Below are 17,670 nucleotides of genomic sequence, written 5' to 3' on the forward strand. Positions count from 1 at the left end.
TTTTAATTTTTCATTTTAAACATTAGTTTTGCTATGGAAGACACAGAATTCCATCTCCTATGCTGTCTCCATCACAGTTTTTCTCTCTACCAATGAATAACTTGTCTTCCAAACTCTCTGCTCCTGTCGAGTGTCTTGTTCCTGCTGGGCACAGTGGGGACCCTTCACTCTCTTCTCCACGGCCTGCAGCTCTCCCCTGTGTCTCGTCCCTGTCTTTGAGATCCCACACCTATCCCTTTCCTGATTTACTCTCTCATTTTATAGATCAGATCCTCGAATAGAGGAAAACTTAGAAAAGGATGTATGGGAAATTGTTATTGAGATTTTTTTTATGTTTTAGAGTGTTTTCAGTCCCTTCTCAGCTTTACTAATAGAATTCAAGATTGGAAATAATTTCCCTTCAGGTTTTCAAAACTGTCCTTCTCTTTCCTTCAGCCTCTATTGAGAAGATTCCTGTTCCTTCATTTTAACCTTTTCTTTAACTTTGGGGGGTGAATTTTTTTATATTCTTTTGATAATTACTTCTCTCCTCCGTTTTTTCTGAAATGCCTTTTAGTTGCATGTTGTAGTTCTGAGACTTGTCTTTTCTTATTTTCACCTCTCTTTTTATCTGCTTTTGAGATACTTCCCCAACTTTATCTTCAAACTCTTTGGTCTGCACTCTTTTTTTTTCTAACATGTATTTATTTACTTGGCTGCAGTGGGTCTTAGTTGCAGAATGTGGGCTCTAGTTCTCTGACCAGGGAGCGAACCCATGCCCCCTGCATTGGGAGCATAGAGTCTTAGCCACTGAACCACCAGGGAAGTCCCTGCACTCATTTTTATTTTACAAGAGCTCTTTTTTTGTTCTCTGGGTATTCCTTTTTAGTAGCATTTTGTTTTTTTTATTTCATGGATGGGATATATTTTCATTTTTCTATTTGTTTTGGTCTCTTTCTGCCATGTACACATTTTTCTCAAATGACTGGTAGTTCTTGGCTCTCCTTTCACACCTACAGTGTAGCAGGAAAAACCTGCTTCGGCATCTCTGCGTGTTGCAGGACTGGTCACCGAGAGGGCTTCACTGTGAAGTTAGTGGAGGTGTGGCTGTTCTGTGTGAAATCTTCGTATGTCAGCATTTCTGGGTCTTTTCTCTTGGCTGGTTTGTGTTTTTGAAGAAGAGCTGTCGGAGGAGTGTCCATTTGGCTGCCCCAGTTTTGGGGGTCAGTTCTGGCAGGGAAGTCGGGTTGGGTGGGGTTTCTGGCCTGTTATTTGTGTTACTCTTTTAAATTTCCTTGTTTCCAGCCTTTACCTCACCCTTCTTTGCGTTGTGTCTGATATTTCTTTCTGTTTCTGATTTTTCCAGAAAATAAAGCCACTTGTATGTTGTCAAGGTTTTTTAGGAAAACCCCAGTCCTCCTCCTGCACATTTTCTTTACTTGCACATAGTGCACTTCACTTCTGGTCACCGAGTGTATGTGGGATTTTCCGCTACCAGGCGGTTCTCTGTGACAGCCCACAGGTGTCCTGTAATTTAACTTACCTGTAATGCTGTCCGCCTGGAGGTAGTGTTGGATTCCACAGGTTAAGGGCTCCGTTCCACAAGCTACCCCCACCCAGAGCCAATCGCAAATCCTGTGCCTCTGCCTGGTGGGCTGTAAATCAGAGGCTCCAGCATCCACTCCTTGGGGCTGACTGATTTTCGAAAGCAGCTCACAGAAGTCAGGGAAACACTTAAGTTCACCAATTGATTAAAGGATCTGATAAAAGATGGAGACACGCAGCCAGGTGCAGAAGTACATAGGGTAAGGTCTGGGGGTGGAGGGGGTGGTCCTGAGTACAGGAGCTTCTGTCCCCGTGGAGTGGGGGTGTGTCACCCTCCCGGTACATGGATGTGTTCACCCAGAACCCCCTCCTGCTGGGATTTGATGGCGGCTTCCTCATGTGGGCATGATCGCTTATGCAGTCCATTTCCAGTCCTTCTCCCCTGTCTGGAGGACGGGAGGTGGGGGCTGAACGTTCTAAGCTTCTAAATCAAGGCAGGTCTTTGAGGTGACCAGAAGCCCATCCAGAGTTGCCTCAGGAGAACTTGGTGTTTTTATAAGTCACTCAAAGCTGTCAGTTTGCCATTTTCCATAGTTTTGTTGATCTCTTGCAGTTGCTATGGTATCCCCTCATCCCTGTGGATGTATGCTTTTTCTCTATTGTCATTTTAGTAGGATCTTATTAGAGGGTGAAGTTTGGAACTAGTAGTGTCATCTTCCATCACTTTGTGTCTCTAATACTCACTCCTTAGCTTATAAGAATTTCTTTATACAGCTCAGAGCAAATTAGAATTTATTTAAAATCCCTAAATTTATTTGCTGTTTTCTTAAAAATTAAAATTTAAAATTGAAATTACCTTATAAACCAAACTGAATATTTATGTACTCTGTGAAACCTAATTTTAAAAATTATAATAGAAATGCTGTCATTTCTTCTATTTAGCATTTCATTTTAAAAGGTAATTTAAAATAGTTTTTTGTCCCTTATATACTGAGTTGAAATATTTTGAGATTTTGAAGTAAAAATAGACCAGAACTAATTATGTCTTTAGAGAAAAGATGTTATTTAATGGTTTGACCTTACCTATGAAGAAATTGAAGAGAAACTTGTTTCAGTTATAAGTAGCATTATTACGATGGTTTTAAAAGTAAAATATTTGGTAATATTTTTAATGAAATTTGTGTATTATATGAATAATGTATCTAAATGAGCAAGTTATACCATGTGAGGAAAGAGAAGTTTCTGATTCTTGTGCAGTAGAAACTAGTAACCAGAGTATTACCTGAAAATAATCACTGATCGGTTGTCTTTTCTTCTTCTCACACTTTCTGCGTTTCACTATTTTTGCTTCAAAATTCTTGATTCTTCCAGTCACCAGTTGTACAAGTTGGGACAACCGCAAGCAGTTAAATCCCCGCCTTACTGGTTACGTAGAATACTTAGCAGAAACGGGTCTGTGGTGTTGTCTTCTGGCTTCATTTGATGCTGTGCCTGGCCACGTACGTGGAGTAATGACACTGTGGATACTTATTATTTGCTGTAGGCATTTCCGAAGAGTTCTCTTAAAGTCACTTCAGAAGGATCTACATGAGGAAATGAACTACATCTCGGCAATAATTGAGGAGCAGCCCAAAAACTATCAAGTTTGGTAAGATGAACACAAGAAGGAAATAAGTTGCTGTGCTAATCAATTGGTACCTGCCAGTGGGTGACGAAACCATGAGGAATTGTTCATTTGTTTATAATTATAGTCCTTGCACTGGAGCTAATGTCAAGTGTCTTACAGTGTTGTTAGGAGAACTGAGGTGACTTTTTGTTTAGTGTGTGAAATGGCACTTAACCCACAGTTGACACTCAAATGTTTGCTGTCATGATTTAAGACTTCGACATTAACTGTAATACTGCTAGAATCGGGAAAATTTGAGCAGAAAATCTTTGCAGTTTTCTGTTCAGTTTTCCATTCAGTATGTTATAAGACGAGTCCCTGGTATTTGGTCTTTTGTTCATTTGTTTATTAAAAATTTTTCCATTGATGCTGGAGATACAAAGATGAATGAAAGTCTGAAAAGGAAAGCAGATAGTGAAACTAGTTACTTTGCAGAGCAGTGTGGAAAGTGTGATAGTAGGGCTCTTACAGTGTGTGTTCTAAAGATGAAGCTCCTGACTTAGACAAGAGTATGGGTTTTATTAAGGAGGGAGGAGAGAGGTTTGGAGCAGGAGGACAGAGAACAAATAGGAGAGAAAGGCAGAGTCTGGACAGTTCCCAGTGTTTAGTGGGCCCGCATGCAGGGAGGCAGCGTGTGGGGGGGCGGGACGGGGGGCGCCGGGCTGCCGGGTCCTGGTGCAGGAGGAGTGGCCCCGTGGCGCCCGCCAGAGCTGTCCCCACTCCGTGCCACTGGCTGCCTGCTCTTCCTCAGGGCCACCACCATTCGGTGTTTCCCAGTACAGAGACTGACTTTATGCCTGAAATTTAGGATGATTTCTGAAAGGAAAGACCGCTGAGGCCGAGAGAGGACTCTGGGGAGAAACATGAAAGGGCGTGATGTGCTCAGGGAGCTGCGTGTGGTTCCATGTGGCTGGTGGGCCTTTGGGGAGTCCTGCAGTAGGAGCGTAAAGAGCATCCGGGACATTGACAAGGGTTTGGACTTGACCTTAGCCGCAGTGGAGAGCTTCTGACACATCTTAATGTAGGAAGTAATGTGATTAGGTTTGTGTCTCAGGAGGTCTACTCTGCCAGCAGGTGGAGAATAGCAGAGTAGGCCCAGGGTCCTGGCGGGCCGTTGCCATGTTGGGGCTATGGGAGAGAGAATGGTAGGGCCAGGGAGATAGAAGCATGCATGTGAGAGAGGCTTTGGAGACAGAAGCAACAGGTTTTGAAGTTAAACTTCTCAGTGGAGCGGCAGCGAAGAGTGATGTCTGTATTTTGGCTTGACCATTGGGTGAATGGTGGTGCCAGCCACTTGGGGAATTTAGGGGGAAAAAAGCAGCACATTTCTGAAAAAGAAGGGTAGATTCAGGATTGGACAAGTGGGCTTTGATGTGCTTATAGGAAACCTGGTTAAAGCTGCCCAGCTAGTGGTTGAACCATGCTCCCCTGTGGTTGAAGTCGCAGCTCCGGATGAGGATGCTCTAGGAGAATTAGAGGAGGCTGGGGACAGAACACAGTGAGCATCGGCGTTCGAGAGGCAGAGAAGTGGTCCAGGATGACTGAGGAAGGAAACCAGAAGTTAGTGTGCTCACAGAAACCAAGAGAAGGGAGAGTTTCAGGAAGAAAGGAGTAGATGAGAGTATCCGCTCCTGCTGAGAGGTTCAGAAGAGCAGAAGGTGGAGACAACCCATGGGTTTGTTCCATAGGCGGTTGTCAGCGAGCAGTCCTCCCACCAGGGTGGGGTGGGCAACCGGGTGGCAGTGAGGTGTCGGGGAGGATGGCGGGGGTGGCAGGAAGAGGAAACGAGCATGCATCTCTTATGGGAGATGAAATTGGCTGTTGAGAAAAAAGACAGAGCAAGCAGCTGGTCAGGCTGTGTCTTTTAGGTTTTATTTTCCCAAAGTGGCAAAGACTTCATGATGTGGGGAAAGTGTTAATGAAAGGGAAAAGGCGAGAAATTTGGAGAAAAAGGGAACAGAGTCAGGGCTCGTTGGAGTTGGGAAGGGACCCAGCGCACAGGTTAGCCTTTGGAGAAGGAACGGCTCCCAGCTGTAGACCCGTGTGCAGAGGGACTGCTCTCTGGCCCAATTGGGTAATGATTATCTGCATAATCAAATACTGTCCTTAAGAGGGAGTATGAACCTTAAATAGATACTTAATCTTCTCAAACAGTTACAACATACTAGATGTGAGAGGAAGTAACAGCATTTGGCAAGGCATGGAAGTGATAGCTATTGCAGATTTCCATCTGTAGAATTTTAAACAACTTTGCCTCTGTCGCTTCTTTCTTTCTCAGTAGATGATGGTTATATTCCTGAGAAATTGCATTATAAAAGTTATTTTAGTAGAAAAGTGACTAGACAGTTTTCAGTCCCTCATTTAAAAGTTGTTATATCCTTCGGAATAAGGTGTTTTTATATAAAAGCTGTAAAAATCCAGACGGGAGTTCCCTGGTGGTCTAGTGGTTAGGATTTGGGGCTTTCATCGCCGTGGCCTGGATTCAGTCCCTAGTCGGAGCACTGAGGTTGCACAAGCCACACAGTATGCCCCCCTCCAAAAAAAACCCAGAAAATCATCTGAATAGATATATAAACTATGTACTATTTTATCTTAAAAAAAAAAGTGTCCAGACATCACAAGCTTTCTCAGCATTTGACTGTATCTAGTTTTTGCTGAAGAGAAGTAGCTGCCTTCTCTGGATACTGCAGACTCTGTCATTAACACATTACCATTGGCAAGCGGATTCTTACCCACTCTAATACCAGGGAAGTCCTGCAGTGCATTTTAAATTCTCCACTCCACTAGTTGCTGTCATAACTAGGATAGTACAAGTAATTCAAATCATGTATGCCAGTTAATTGCACTTTTTATTAAATTCTCACCATGAAAACTTACACTGTAAGATCAACCCCTGTATTTAATTAATAATCTTTAAATCATGAAACATCTTAGTATTTTGCTCTGAGAAATCATTTGACATGGTGGAGGACTAATTCTTAGGTTTTTCTTGAATTACAGAATTTATCAGTAACCTGGAAAAATAAATTGTTACTAGCGTTCACCGACTTATAAGTCTTCTTAAATAAATGATTTAGAAACCTTTTCCTGTGGGGTCTTCCTTTTGGTAGAATCTCACCTTCTTAATATTCTCTAAGATGAAGTTTTAAATTTTCCATGCATGTGGAAGGTCACCCATGAAGCATTAAATCTTTCTTTAGCCATTTTTCCATCACCCCTGCTCATTTTAATATAATGAATATTAATGGTTTTAAGAAAATAGCTTCATTGAGATAAAATTCACATATCATACTGTTTACCCATTTAAGGGGTATATATGTCCAGCCATTACCACAGTAAATTTTGGAACATTTTTACTAATAGATTTTTATAAATATTTCAGCTAGAAGAAATTATACAAATAGAACCCACCAGAGAACTCTTAAAGTATTTTCCTAGTACAGAAATTCCTCTTCTGATCAACTTGTCGCAGCTGCTTGCCAGAGTAGAAGTGAATTCTGTTTTGCCCATGAGCTGGTGATATAAGCAGTTGCTTGAATGGTGGCCCTCCGGCCTTAAGGAAAACAGCCTGTTGGTACACAGAGGGGCTTCCATACTTGATGAGACAGAATCCTACTTCCCATAGTCAGATTGTGACATCTGGGCATGTTGAAAATTCTTTCACAGGATATTGTGGTTGTTGAGAGATTACTGGTCTTCCAGATTTAGCTGCATTTAAACCTTTAAGCCCTTGGTACCTGGATTCATTTTACATGAAAATCCCTGTTTCTGTTTCTCAGCTGTTATTCAGTGTTCTGAAATTTTTTCTCTTAGAGTTTCTCCTGTGGTACCTTTTCTTCCCAGTAGAGTCTTGAGAATTAGAGGTGAATTTCAGTTTGTTGCATGTCCCTCCGCATCACCTAGTACAACACATGCAGCTGATTACTTTCGTTTTGGTGTAAATTCACATAAAACTTCCTTCTGTTGAATTCAGGCATCATAGGCGAGTGCTGGTGGAATGGCTGAGAGACCCATCACAGGAGCTTGAGTTTATTGCAGATATTCTTACTCAGGATGCAAAGAATTACCATGCCTGGCAGCACCGACAGTGGGTTATTCAGGTATTGCCTTCTTATTACAGTGTTATTTGCATTTTTATTTTTTTAACAAATAATTTAAATTACTATCAGATTATAAGTATACTTAAACTGAAACACATATAGATCATTACACACAATAATGATTAAGATGATTAAGAACTATCAAGATAATTAAGCCTGACATCCTTCATGTTGGTTAACTTTCATGATCTATTGGGATATGTTGATGAGTAACTTCACATTAAAGAATAATAGTGACTTTTTAATAGTTTTTGATTGAGTTTACATCATATATTATATTTGCTAGCAAATTGAATAGGAAAAGTAGTTGTAAATTTTTGATCAGTTCCGTTCAGTCGCTCAGTCGTGTCCGACTCTGCAGCACGCCAGGCTTCCCTGTGCTTCACCAGCTCCCAGAGCTTGCGCAAACTCATCTCCATTGAGTCAGTGATGCCATCTGGCTGTCTCACTGTCGTCCCCTTCTCCTCCTGCCTTCAGTCTTCCCCAGCAGTAAAGTTTTAATACAGCTGTATTATTTTCATTAACAAGGACATCTTATGTATTAAGGTATTGCATACATAAAACCTTGTAATCTGGTTTTACAGTAACTATTGAGTATTTTATTTCTGCCTACTTGTTAAAATTTTATGCTGAATCCTGAATAGAAGAAAATAGTTACAACTCCCACTCTGGGCATTTTTATTTGTTCCATCAAACAATTGTAGTGTTGTGTCTTGTAAATTTTTTCCAGTGATTGCTGCTTTCTGCACTATTTTATTATACCAAGAGTATTTCACCAAAAATTTTCAAGTTGTCTTTGTTGGCTCTCTTCTCTCCATAATTTTTAAAATTAAAACAGCTTTGTAATGTAAAAATTTATATCTAAATCCAATTGTGTATATTTATCTACATGTATTTTAATATAATTTTACCATATATGTGCATTTTTGAATACTTCCTTTTAATATATATAATAATATGAAATCACATAACATTAATATACAGTAGTATGGGTAGTCATTGTCTTAGTACTGAGTTTGGCTTTTTCTTCTACATTTTCACCTTAAAGAATGCATAAGGACTTCCCTCGTGGTGCAGGGGCTAAGACTCTGCCCTCCCACTGTAGGGGGTCTGGATTCAGTCCCTGGTTAGGGAAGTAGGTCCCACATGCCACAGCCAAAGTTCCTGTGTGCCACAGCCAAGAGCCACACAGCTGAAACAGGAAGCAAACCAAAAAGCAGTACATAAACACCTACTTAGATATACTTTTTTTTTCCCTTTGGATTTAATCTTTAGAATAGTTCTAAAAAGTTGGGTCAAGTAGTTAAAACATCCTTCTTGGTATCTAGATTGTTTTCCACAAGATGGTGCTGAATTACAGCCACTTTGGCTGCCAACTCTTACTCCCTAATTTTTCATTCCTCATGACCCTTCCCATCTTTCTTTGTGGCTGCGCCACGAAGTGTGCAGGATCTTAGTTCCCAGACCAGGGATCACACCTGTCCCCCCTGCAGTGGAAGGCAGAGTCTTAACCCCTGGACCAGCAGAGAAGTCCCCTCTGCCCCTGTCTTTGATGACTTTTCCTTCCCCTCCATCTCCTTGACCTGCAGTGTCACTCCCCTCCAAATACATAATGAGTTCGTGTCTTCAGTTCTACCTGCTTAACTTTGTTAAAGTTTTATTTCTGTTAAAAATTTTTTTTTAATTATTTATTTATGGCCACACTGGTCTTTGTTGCTGCATATGGGGTTTCTCTGGTTGCAGTGAGCAGGAGCTTGTCTTCCTCCTGTGCGGGCTTCTTGTTGCAGAGCACAGGCTCAGGGGCTTCCGTACTTGCAGCACACAGGCTCAGCAGTGGCAGCTTGTGGGCTTCAGAGCACAGACTAATAAGTTGCTCTGCGGCATGTGGAATCTTCCCGGACCAGGGATCAAACCCGTGTTCCCTGCATTGACAGGTGGATTCCTATCCACTTCGCTAACAGGGAAGTCCTTATTTCTTTCTTTTCATTGTTTATAAATAATAGGACATTCCTAATTGAATTTTTTTTATGTTCTTTTAGGAATTTAAACTTTGGGATAATGAGCTGCAGTATGTAGACCAACTTCTCAAAGAGGATGTGAGAAATAACTCTGTCTGGAACCAAAGATATTTCGTAATTTCTAACACTACGGGCTACAATGATCGTGCTATATTGGAGAGAGAAGTCCAGTTAGTAATCTTCATTTGTTAACTCCTTAAAAGAATATTTGTGTGCCTGCATGTCTTGTGCATCAGGATACAGCATAGATGAAGACTGCCCCAATCCTACCCTCATGGAACGAATAGGGCAGGATAGTTAGATGAAACCTATAATGATAAATACACAATTAATACTGTGTATAGGAAACCTTTACTTTTAGTGTCTTAAGTTTCTTGAAATATTGTTGGTACTGTAGATTGAGAAGAAATCATATTTCATACTGTATGAGAAGATTTTTTTTAAACTGTCTCATTAAACTTTAGATGACAGTCCCTGATGCTGCGCTATTTACTCTGCTACTGCTGAGTGCAGGGTTTGGGGCCCAGTGCGTCTGTATCGTCCTGTGCATTCCACGGCGTGTGGCCACATTCTCGGCCTTGATGCCCTGGATCTCAGTAGTAAACCCCATCCTAAGCCTCAGTCACCCCCAGTTGAAAAATGCTCTAGCATACAAAATCGTGTCAGAAGATCTCCAAAGTTCTGAATTGACATGAATTTCTGTATTCTATCCATAACCCTATTTTCTTTGTCTGCTTTATCTCATTGTCTGTTTGAAGTTTGAAAAAGTATATTGTTTTTATAGCCTGATGAGATCATAGTCATATTTTAATGGTGAAATTTGTTTGAGCAGCTCCTAGGAAGAGCTGGTTTTATGGTACATCTACTTCTCCCTTGCCCTTATTCTGCTTGAAACAGGGCAGCTGGCTCTAATTTTACCTGTTCTAAGCAGCTGGGTCTGGTGATTTAAATTAACACACACACACACACAGAGTCTACAATCCAGTGTCCTACATTAATTCTCTTCTCCAGATTTCTTTATAATTTTCATAATGATGAATGGATTTATTACTTTCTGTGAAAAAGATGCTATTAAAACCACACTGCAGCAAAACTAAGATTACTAAACTTTAGTCAGTGACTTACTCATTTGAGTAAGTATGTGATGAAGCAGAGTTCTATAACTCCCTTGGAATTTTGTGTAATTGGGTTTAAATTAATAATCTTGTTAAGGGAAAGAGAAAAGTAGGGAGTGGCCATTTGGAATGGGAATCACATCATAGTTTAGTAGTAATCTTGTTTTGGAATTGACTATATAATCTTCTTATCTATTTTTTATTATAGCTTTCCAAGATTATTTAGTTCTCCTTTCTCAGTGAGTAATGATTTGTCTGGCATAAGTAGATCTTAGACAAGATTTTTTCCCCCAGGTTGCTTTAGTGAAAAAAGGAAAGTCTCATTTTCCTGACATTTCCCTTCAGAGGGAAAGCCTAAGTGAAAGGAAACCTCCCACAGTAACTTCTTTTCCATTTGTAAATTGAGCCTTCATATTACTAGTAAATAAGCATTGACCACTGCAGCCTCAGGGAGTCTCTAATTTAGATACAATAACCTAGGGAGGTCCCAGGTCCACCAGGAGAGGTAAGTGAAGCACAGAGCCGCCTTGTGAGGCAGCAGTACGGAGGCTGTTCCTCATTATCGTCACTGCTCTTCTAAAGTGATACACGTTTATTTATGACCTTTTCCTTACAGGTACACTCTGGAAATGATCAAACTAGTCCCACATAATGAAAGTGCGTGGAATTATTTGAAAGGGTAAGAGGTGGTTTTTGCTTTTATTTTTTAACCTCCTAATATGAGAGATCATAGAATGTGTTCCATAATCAGAATCCAGAAGGATACTGAAGAGTTCTCCAGTTCTCTGGCTCTAAGAAGGTAAGTGGAAGAGTGTTGTGACAGCGCCCAGGAACAGTGCCCTCTGCCCTTTTCTTTACCTCTCAAGCACATCCCAGCACAGTGTTTAGAGTAGTCCACGAGTAAACAATAGTACAGCTTTAACTTGTATTGATGAATCCTGTAGTCTTTATGTCACAGAACGGAATACACACACCAGTTTCTGTTCAGCTCAGGATCACAGGAACATGAGATACGTCATTTATAAGCAGATTGCACAGATGCATACCCACTCTTTCTGTTGTCACTTCTGGAGATTTCCTGTAACACATCTCACTCCTTAAATCAGCATGCTCTCTCTTGCCTGGCCACTGACTCACCAGGCCCTTTGTTGAACTTAAAGGTCTCCAAGGGAACTAGGCTCAAAGAACACAGACTGTGAGCTCAGTCGCGTTTGGACATCTGTCAGAGGCCGGGCCCTATCATGTCTGGAGAGCTAAAGGGATGATTAACCATCTCAAGAAGCAGAAACATCTCTCCTGTCTTTTTTTCCTGACTTTTTAATTTTAAGATGGTTTTGTTTTTTTTTCCTTTAATTTTGTGTGTTACAGTTTGAGTTATAAATGATTATCTTTGAACTTCATTATTCTTTTTAGTTAATTTTACTCTGCTCTTAATTATCCATCATAAAGCTCAGATTTAATTTAGAAATTTCATTTTAGAGCCCTGCTAATACTTTCAATGACCCGTATGAGGAAAGAATCTAAAAATGAGTGGATATATGTGTATGTATAACTGATTCACTTTGCTGTATAGCAGAAATACAACACTAAATCAACTATACTCCAGTAAAAATTAATGTAAAACATTTTCATTTCAACCTCACTCAAAATACTTTTCTTGCTTATATTACAAGGCTCATTTTCTCTTAATCTTTCTACTATTCTTGTTCTTCCTTCTCAAAATTGAGAATAGTCTTATTTATTTTTTAGGATTTTGCAGGATCGTGGTCTTTCCAAATATCCCAATCTGTTAAATCAATTACTTGACTTACAACCAAGTCACAGCTCTCCCTACCTAATTGCCTTTCTTGTGGATATCTATGAAGACATGCTAGAAAACCAATGTGACAACAAGGAGGACATTCTTAATAAAGCGTTAGAGGTAAGCTGGCAGGACGCGGCACTTTTCTTCTGGAATCTCAGTGCCCCAGTGCGCATGCCCTTGTCAAAACATGGCTCCTCAGAACTCTGCAGGGCTCCTCTGCTGCTCGGGGCCACACCCACGTCACTAGTGCACGTGGCCTATGGTCTGTTTCATTTGATCGTGACCTGAAGCAAGCTGTAGTAGCCCAGAATCCCTGTTTGCCCTAGGGACTGAATTACACATTTCCTTTAATGAATTTTTGTTTTTCATTTTTAGTTATGTGAAATCTTAGCTAAAGAAAAGGACACTATAAGAAAGGAATATTGGAGATATATTGGAAGATCCCTTCAAAGCAAACACAGCACAGAAAGTGACCCACCTACAAACGTACAGCAATAACACCATCTCGACGAACTTGATGGGATGCTTTTATTTTTTTAAGAGACTCTAATGAAGGAGTTAAAAACTAAAGTGATCATTCCCTTTGCCTGTGGTGTAGAACATACAATGCACAGGTACTGCTTTTTAACATGAACTAAGTGTGATGCTCCTTGGGTGCTGCTGCTATTCAGACTAGTTCCAAGTAACTTGATTTTTTTTTTAAGCAGAGAATTTGGGGGAGGGAGAGGAAACAGAAAGTCCCATAAAGGAACTTTTGTAGTCTTATCAACATTTACTCTAACCCCTTAGCATCAGCTCCTCCCTAAGTGGTTTGTGTGTCAGGATTTGCAGCGTTAATGTTTGCAGGTATGTAAAGGATATACGTAACTTACCTTCCGGTTCAGAAAGCAGGGAATGCAGTTGTTAGATCAGAGCTGCTCTGCCACACTCACAGCATCGTGCTCTCACTGTAACCAACTAATGCCAAAAGAATGGTTTTGTAATAAAATTACAGATGTATCTTAAAACAATGCCATAGTAGTTTGATTTTTTAAATAGCATTTACCTGTATACAAGGGACATTGTCTCAGCTTAGGAAAGCAGAGAATACATCGCTATAAAACTGAAGAAACCAGAAACATGACTGTGTTAAATGTAATTAAAATGGGAAGTGGTCAGTTCTCAACTACAAGCAACAAAAGTCACTCAAGGTGGTTTAAACTCAAAGGGTTTATTGAGGTATATAGATAGCTCACAGAATAATCACCCGGTCTTCCAGAAATATATCCCAACACACCCCTGCAGAGCTGGACCGTCACATTGCTGTTACCTGGGCTGGGATCCGGAACTGCTGGGTGAGGGTGCCAGCTCCGTGCCACCTCTGCCACATTCCACATCAGCTCACCTGCTTCCCTTCCCATGGATGCAGCTCCAGAGTAAAGGCTCCCTTTAAAAGTGCATCTGATTGGAAAGAACCTAAAGGGCATCCAGCACCCATAACTGCAAAGGAATCTGGGGAATGCAGTTACAGCTTTCCAGCCTCCACACTTCAGGAGACACGCTAGAAAGGAGCTGAAAGTTGAACAAGCTAGTTTCCTGTAGCTGCACATAATTAAATCTCACCTCACCAATAAAGAATATTTGATCAGTGTTGAAAGCACCAAACTAAAACTAAAGAAATTATATAGTGTAGAACAGGGAATTCCTTGGTGGTCCAGGGGTTTAGACTTGGTGTTTTCACTCAACGGGGCCTGAGTTCAATCCCTGGTTAGAGAACTAAGATCCTACAAGGCACAAGGAATGACCAAAAGAACAAACCAAAAAGAACAGTCGTGTTAAGAATTCAGAAGATAACTATTTGTATTTTTAGTAATAATTTTTTTTTCTGGCCAAGGGTCAGTTTGTGTGATATTAGTTCCCCAACCAAGGATTACACCCGGCCACAGAAGTGAAAGTACCAAGTCCTAACCACGGGACTGCCAGGGAAATGCCAATAACAGTATTTTAATAATTGCTGGAGAAAATAATACCCTGTGGGTATTATTGTCAGTTTTTGTTTTTAGACTCTGAAAGTCCCTGATTATATATTTGAAATTTTCATAAAGCATCATCCCTATATAGACAGTTTCAAAGGTGTCGTTCTTCAGTCACTAAGTTGTGTCCGGCTCTTTGCAACCCCATGGACTGTAGCCAGCCAGGCTTCTCTGTCCTTGGGATTTCCCAGGCAAGAATGCTGGTAAAAGGCATCATAAGGAACAAAAATTGTATAGAAAAGTTGTCAGAAATTACCTCACCAGTGTCCCCAGATGGATTGGATTCAGGGTTGCTGACTCAACAGCCTCATAAGAGACTTTAATAAAAAGCATAATGGCAGTTCACTTACTTTGAGAAATGTAACAGGCAGACCAAGCAGTTCCATCAGCCTAGCCACTTGGCATTTTCTGCCTGATGTTTATCTAAATGGCAATTCATTTACCAAAAGGTATTAACTAGATGACTCAATAGAGTCAAGTGAGGAGACTCCATGGTTTAAATGTACAGTGACTTATTTTGATAATCCTCACGAGGGCCATCTCCTCATGGGCAGCTGGATACAGAGACCTGGGGGTGCATTTTTTTTCATTGGACTAACAAGTTGGACTACTAACATGTTAATAAACATTAGGCTATTAACAATTAACATGTTAGCCTCTCAGGGGGCTGCTAGCTCAGAATTCGTTGTTCAGTAATACTTTCACTGTGTTGCCATCTGCACAGCTGGCGCCTTAGCTTACATCAAGGCAGTGGCACTGAGTCATCATTGTATTCTTCACTGCCTGCACTCATTGAACAATGTGCTTGATTCATCAGTAAGCACATATTTTATTCACAATACTCCTTGTCTTCTCAGTATTTTCTGTGACTGAATGGAAGCATATTTTTTGGTTGTCTTGAAGAAAAACATTTGTTGTGGCCCCAAACAGGCCACTCTTCTTGCTATGCCATTTGTACTTGAACAACTGTTTGCTGCCTGTCATAAAATTTGTGCTTTCAAGGGAAAATTGTAATCTACCACAGTGAGCCTGACAGCTTCCCAGTACCTACAGACCCTTCTGATGAAACCAAAGTAATATTAATGAGTTAATTCATTGTTGAGTCAAGAATGAATAGTTAAACGTGTCAACAATTGGTGGATCCATATAGCTCCATAGAACCAACATTTTCCAACAAGCCATCTATGATATTGCACATGCGTAAACAATCCATTCATATTACAAGCTGTAACCACACAAAAGGTACATTGATAAGGTTGCAGATTTCCACGCTGCAACTAACCTTTTAGAAACTACCACTTGTCAAATTTTGGTGTAGTATCAAAGATATATACAGCTTCATAAAACACTATGAAAATACTGCCTTTCCGACTATGTATGTGTGTATGAGTGAATTTTCTTCATGTACTTTAACCCAAAACATCACATTGTACCAGACTGAATATAGCACCAGAGAGGAGAATCTGGATATCTTCTATTAAGTCAGATGAAAGAGATTTACAAAAATGTAAAGCAAAGCCATTTTCCTGATTGGTTGGTTTTCTGGAAAGCAGAAGTTTTATAAAATGTTATTTTTGTCAACGTGTGACAGGTTTATTGCTTTATTAATGAGTGAACAAAGTTTTTCAACTTCAAATGTGGTAAACAGCACTTGCTTGGATGCACATAAAGGAAATCTGGAGCTAGAAAACAGAGTAAGATGCTACTATCTCTGACCTCAGGGACCCCAACTTTTGAGAGACCGAGCCTGCGTGTGTGGTACTCAGTTGTGTCTGATTCTTTGTGACCCCATGGACTGTAGTGCACCAGGCTCCTGTGTCTATGGAATTTTTCAGGCAAGAATACACGAGTGGGTTGCCACTTCCTTCTCCAGAGTATCTTCCCGACTCAGGGATCAAACCTACATCTCCAGCACTGGCAGGTGGATTCATTACCACCCCATCAGATAATTTTATACTTTTTGCATTCAACCACCAAGCATATTTTGAATCACTCAGTAAGAGTAGTCTTATTACATTTACCCAAAGACACACCATTTTTGTTACTTTTCTTTCAGTCCTGATGTTCCAAGTTTCCTTCCGGTATAATTTCTCTTTTGTCTGAAGAAGTTTCTTTCAGCAATTCTTTCAGATTAGTTCCAATGGTTGCAAATTCTCTTTAGTTTTCCTTCAGTTGAGAATGTCTTTATTTCATCTTCATTCCTGAAGGGTATTTTTTCAGGGTATGGAATTCGTTTACAATTCTTTCAGCACTTAAGAAATGCCATGCCACCTTGCGTCTTTAGAATGGTTGTTCACGTACATGTCCTGTCTCTGCTTGCAAAATATTTAGTTTGTGTTAGTAATTTCACTTTGATGTGTCTGGAAATGGAGATCTTTGGGTTCATTCTGTTTGCTCAGCTTCTTGACTCCATAGATTTGTGTTTTTCACCAAACTTAGGATATTTTAAGCCATTATTCCTTCAAATAATATCTTCTGTGGGACTCCGATGGCAAGAAGGTTAGAGTGTTCTTGTCTAGCAGGTGCCTTTTGTTCTTTTTTCTATTTTTTTCCTATTGGTCAAATTGGCTCATTTCTATATATCTATTCATTTCTATATATCTGTCTTAAGGTCCACTGACATTTTGCTCTGTCATCTGCATTCTGCTATTGAACCTATCCAATGAATTTGTTTTGATTATTTTTCAGTTCTAGACATGGGCATTGTAAGGGTTGCAGCTTATTAATTATCGTGAAGTGGTGGAGAGTCATCTGAAATCCATTGCAAAGTTTTAACCCCAGATGTAGGTAAGTGTGGCTCCTAACACACGAACTGAGGACACTGGGAGATGCTGAGGTGTGCGCGCATGTGTGTTCTGTGCGTTCCTGTGCACGGCTCAGCTGGGTGCATTTTTCTTCATTCACCTAGGGTTTTTCCAGGATGAAGCCACACTTTAACAAATGTGCACGCCCAGCATGGGCATCCTCGGAGGCCTGTAAAGCCCAGAGCGTTGGGCTCCAGCCCTGGTCTGGGATGCAGGCCAGAATTTGCACTTCTAAAACGTTCCCTGGCGCCGTGAAGTTTTGGCACCAGGCTGGAGGACCACCCTTTGGAAGCCGAGCTTTTCGCTGGGCGGGTCTAGAGCGTACCAGTCCTCACTGTTCCCGCCCCGCCCTCGCAGCACCAGCCCGCAGCCGCATCACCACCCTCGCACTTGAGAGCAGTAGCCGGAACAGGGGCCGGCCCAGTGCGCGGGAGCTGGTTCCGGGTGCGCTCTGACTCCTGCTTTGCGTTCCGGCCTCCGGCGTTTCCGCGTGCGTAGCGGGAGACGGAGCCCGTGGGGCAACCTGGCGCTGGTCCTACCGGGAGCGCTTCCGGCCACGCAGGCGCAGGAGCCCGCGTGCCTGGCAGGAGGAGGGGACCGCAGGTAGGGGCGGCTGCGGACCCGGGG

At 41.2% G+C, this 17,670-nt stretch overlaps 2 protein-coding genes across 2 annotated transcripts in view; both read left to right on the plus strand.

The window, feature by feature from the left end:
- Window positions 1-13,237, plus strand: part of FNTA (farnesyltransferase, CAAX box, alpha) — a 23,751-nt gene extending 10,514 nt beyond the window's left edge. Inside the window, exons 4-9 of the mRNA XM_010846393.1 lie at window positions 3,068-3,172; window positions 7,164-7,290; window positions 9,330-9,478; window positions 11,040-11,102; window positions 12,173-12,344; window positions 12,603-13,237. Of these exons, the coding sequence (XP_010844695.1) occupies window positions 3,068-3,172; window positions 7,164-7,290; window positions 9,330-9,478; window positions 11,040-11,102; window positions 12,173-12,344; window positions 12,603-12,725 (739 nt within the window). The 3' untranslated portion in view covers window positions 12,726-13,237. The remainder of the gene's footprint in view (window positions 1-3,067; window positions 3,173-7,163; window positions 7,291-9,329; window positions 9,479-11,039; window positions 11,103-12,172; window positions 12,345-12,602) is intronic.
- A 4,263-nt stretch (window positions 13,238-17,500) lies between these two features.
- Window positions 17,501-17,670, plus strand: part of POMK (protein-O-mannose kinase) — a 16,394-nt gene continuing 16,224 nt past the window's right edge. The window contains exon 1 of the mRNA XM_010846450.1: window positions 17,501-17,646. The gene's annotated coding sequence lies outside the window, so the exon portion shown is untranslated. The remainder of the gene's footprint in view (window positions 17,647-17,670) is intronic.

Source organism: Bison bison, unplaced genomic scaffold (genome assembly GCF_000754665.1).
Source record: "Bison bison bison isolate TAMUID 2011002044 unplaced genomic scaffold, Bison_UMD1.0 scf7180017864236, whole genome shotgun sequence".
NCBI classification, from domain to species: domain Eukaryota; kingdom Metazoa; phylum Chordata; class Mammalia; order Artiodactyla; family Bovidae; genus Bison; species Bison bison.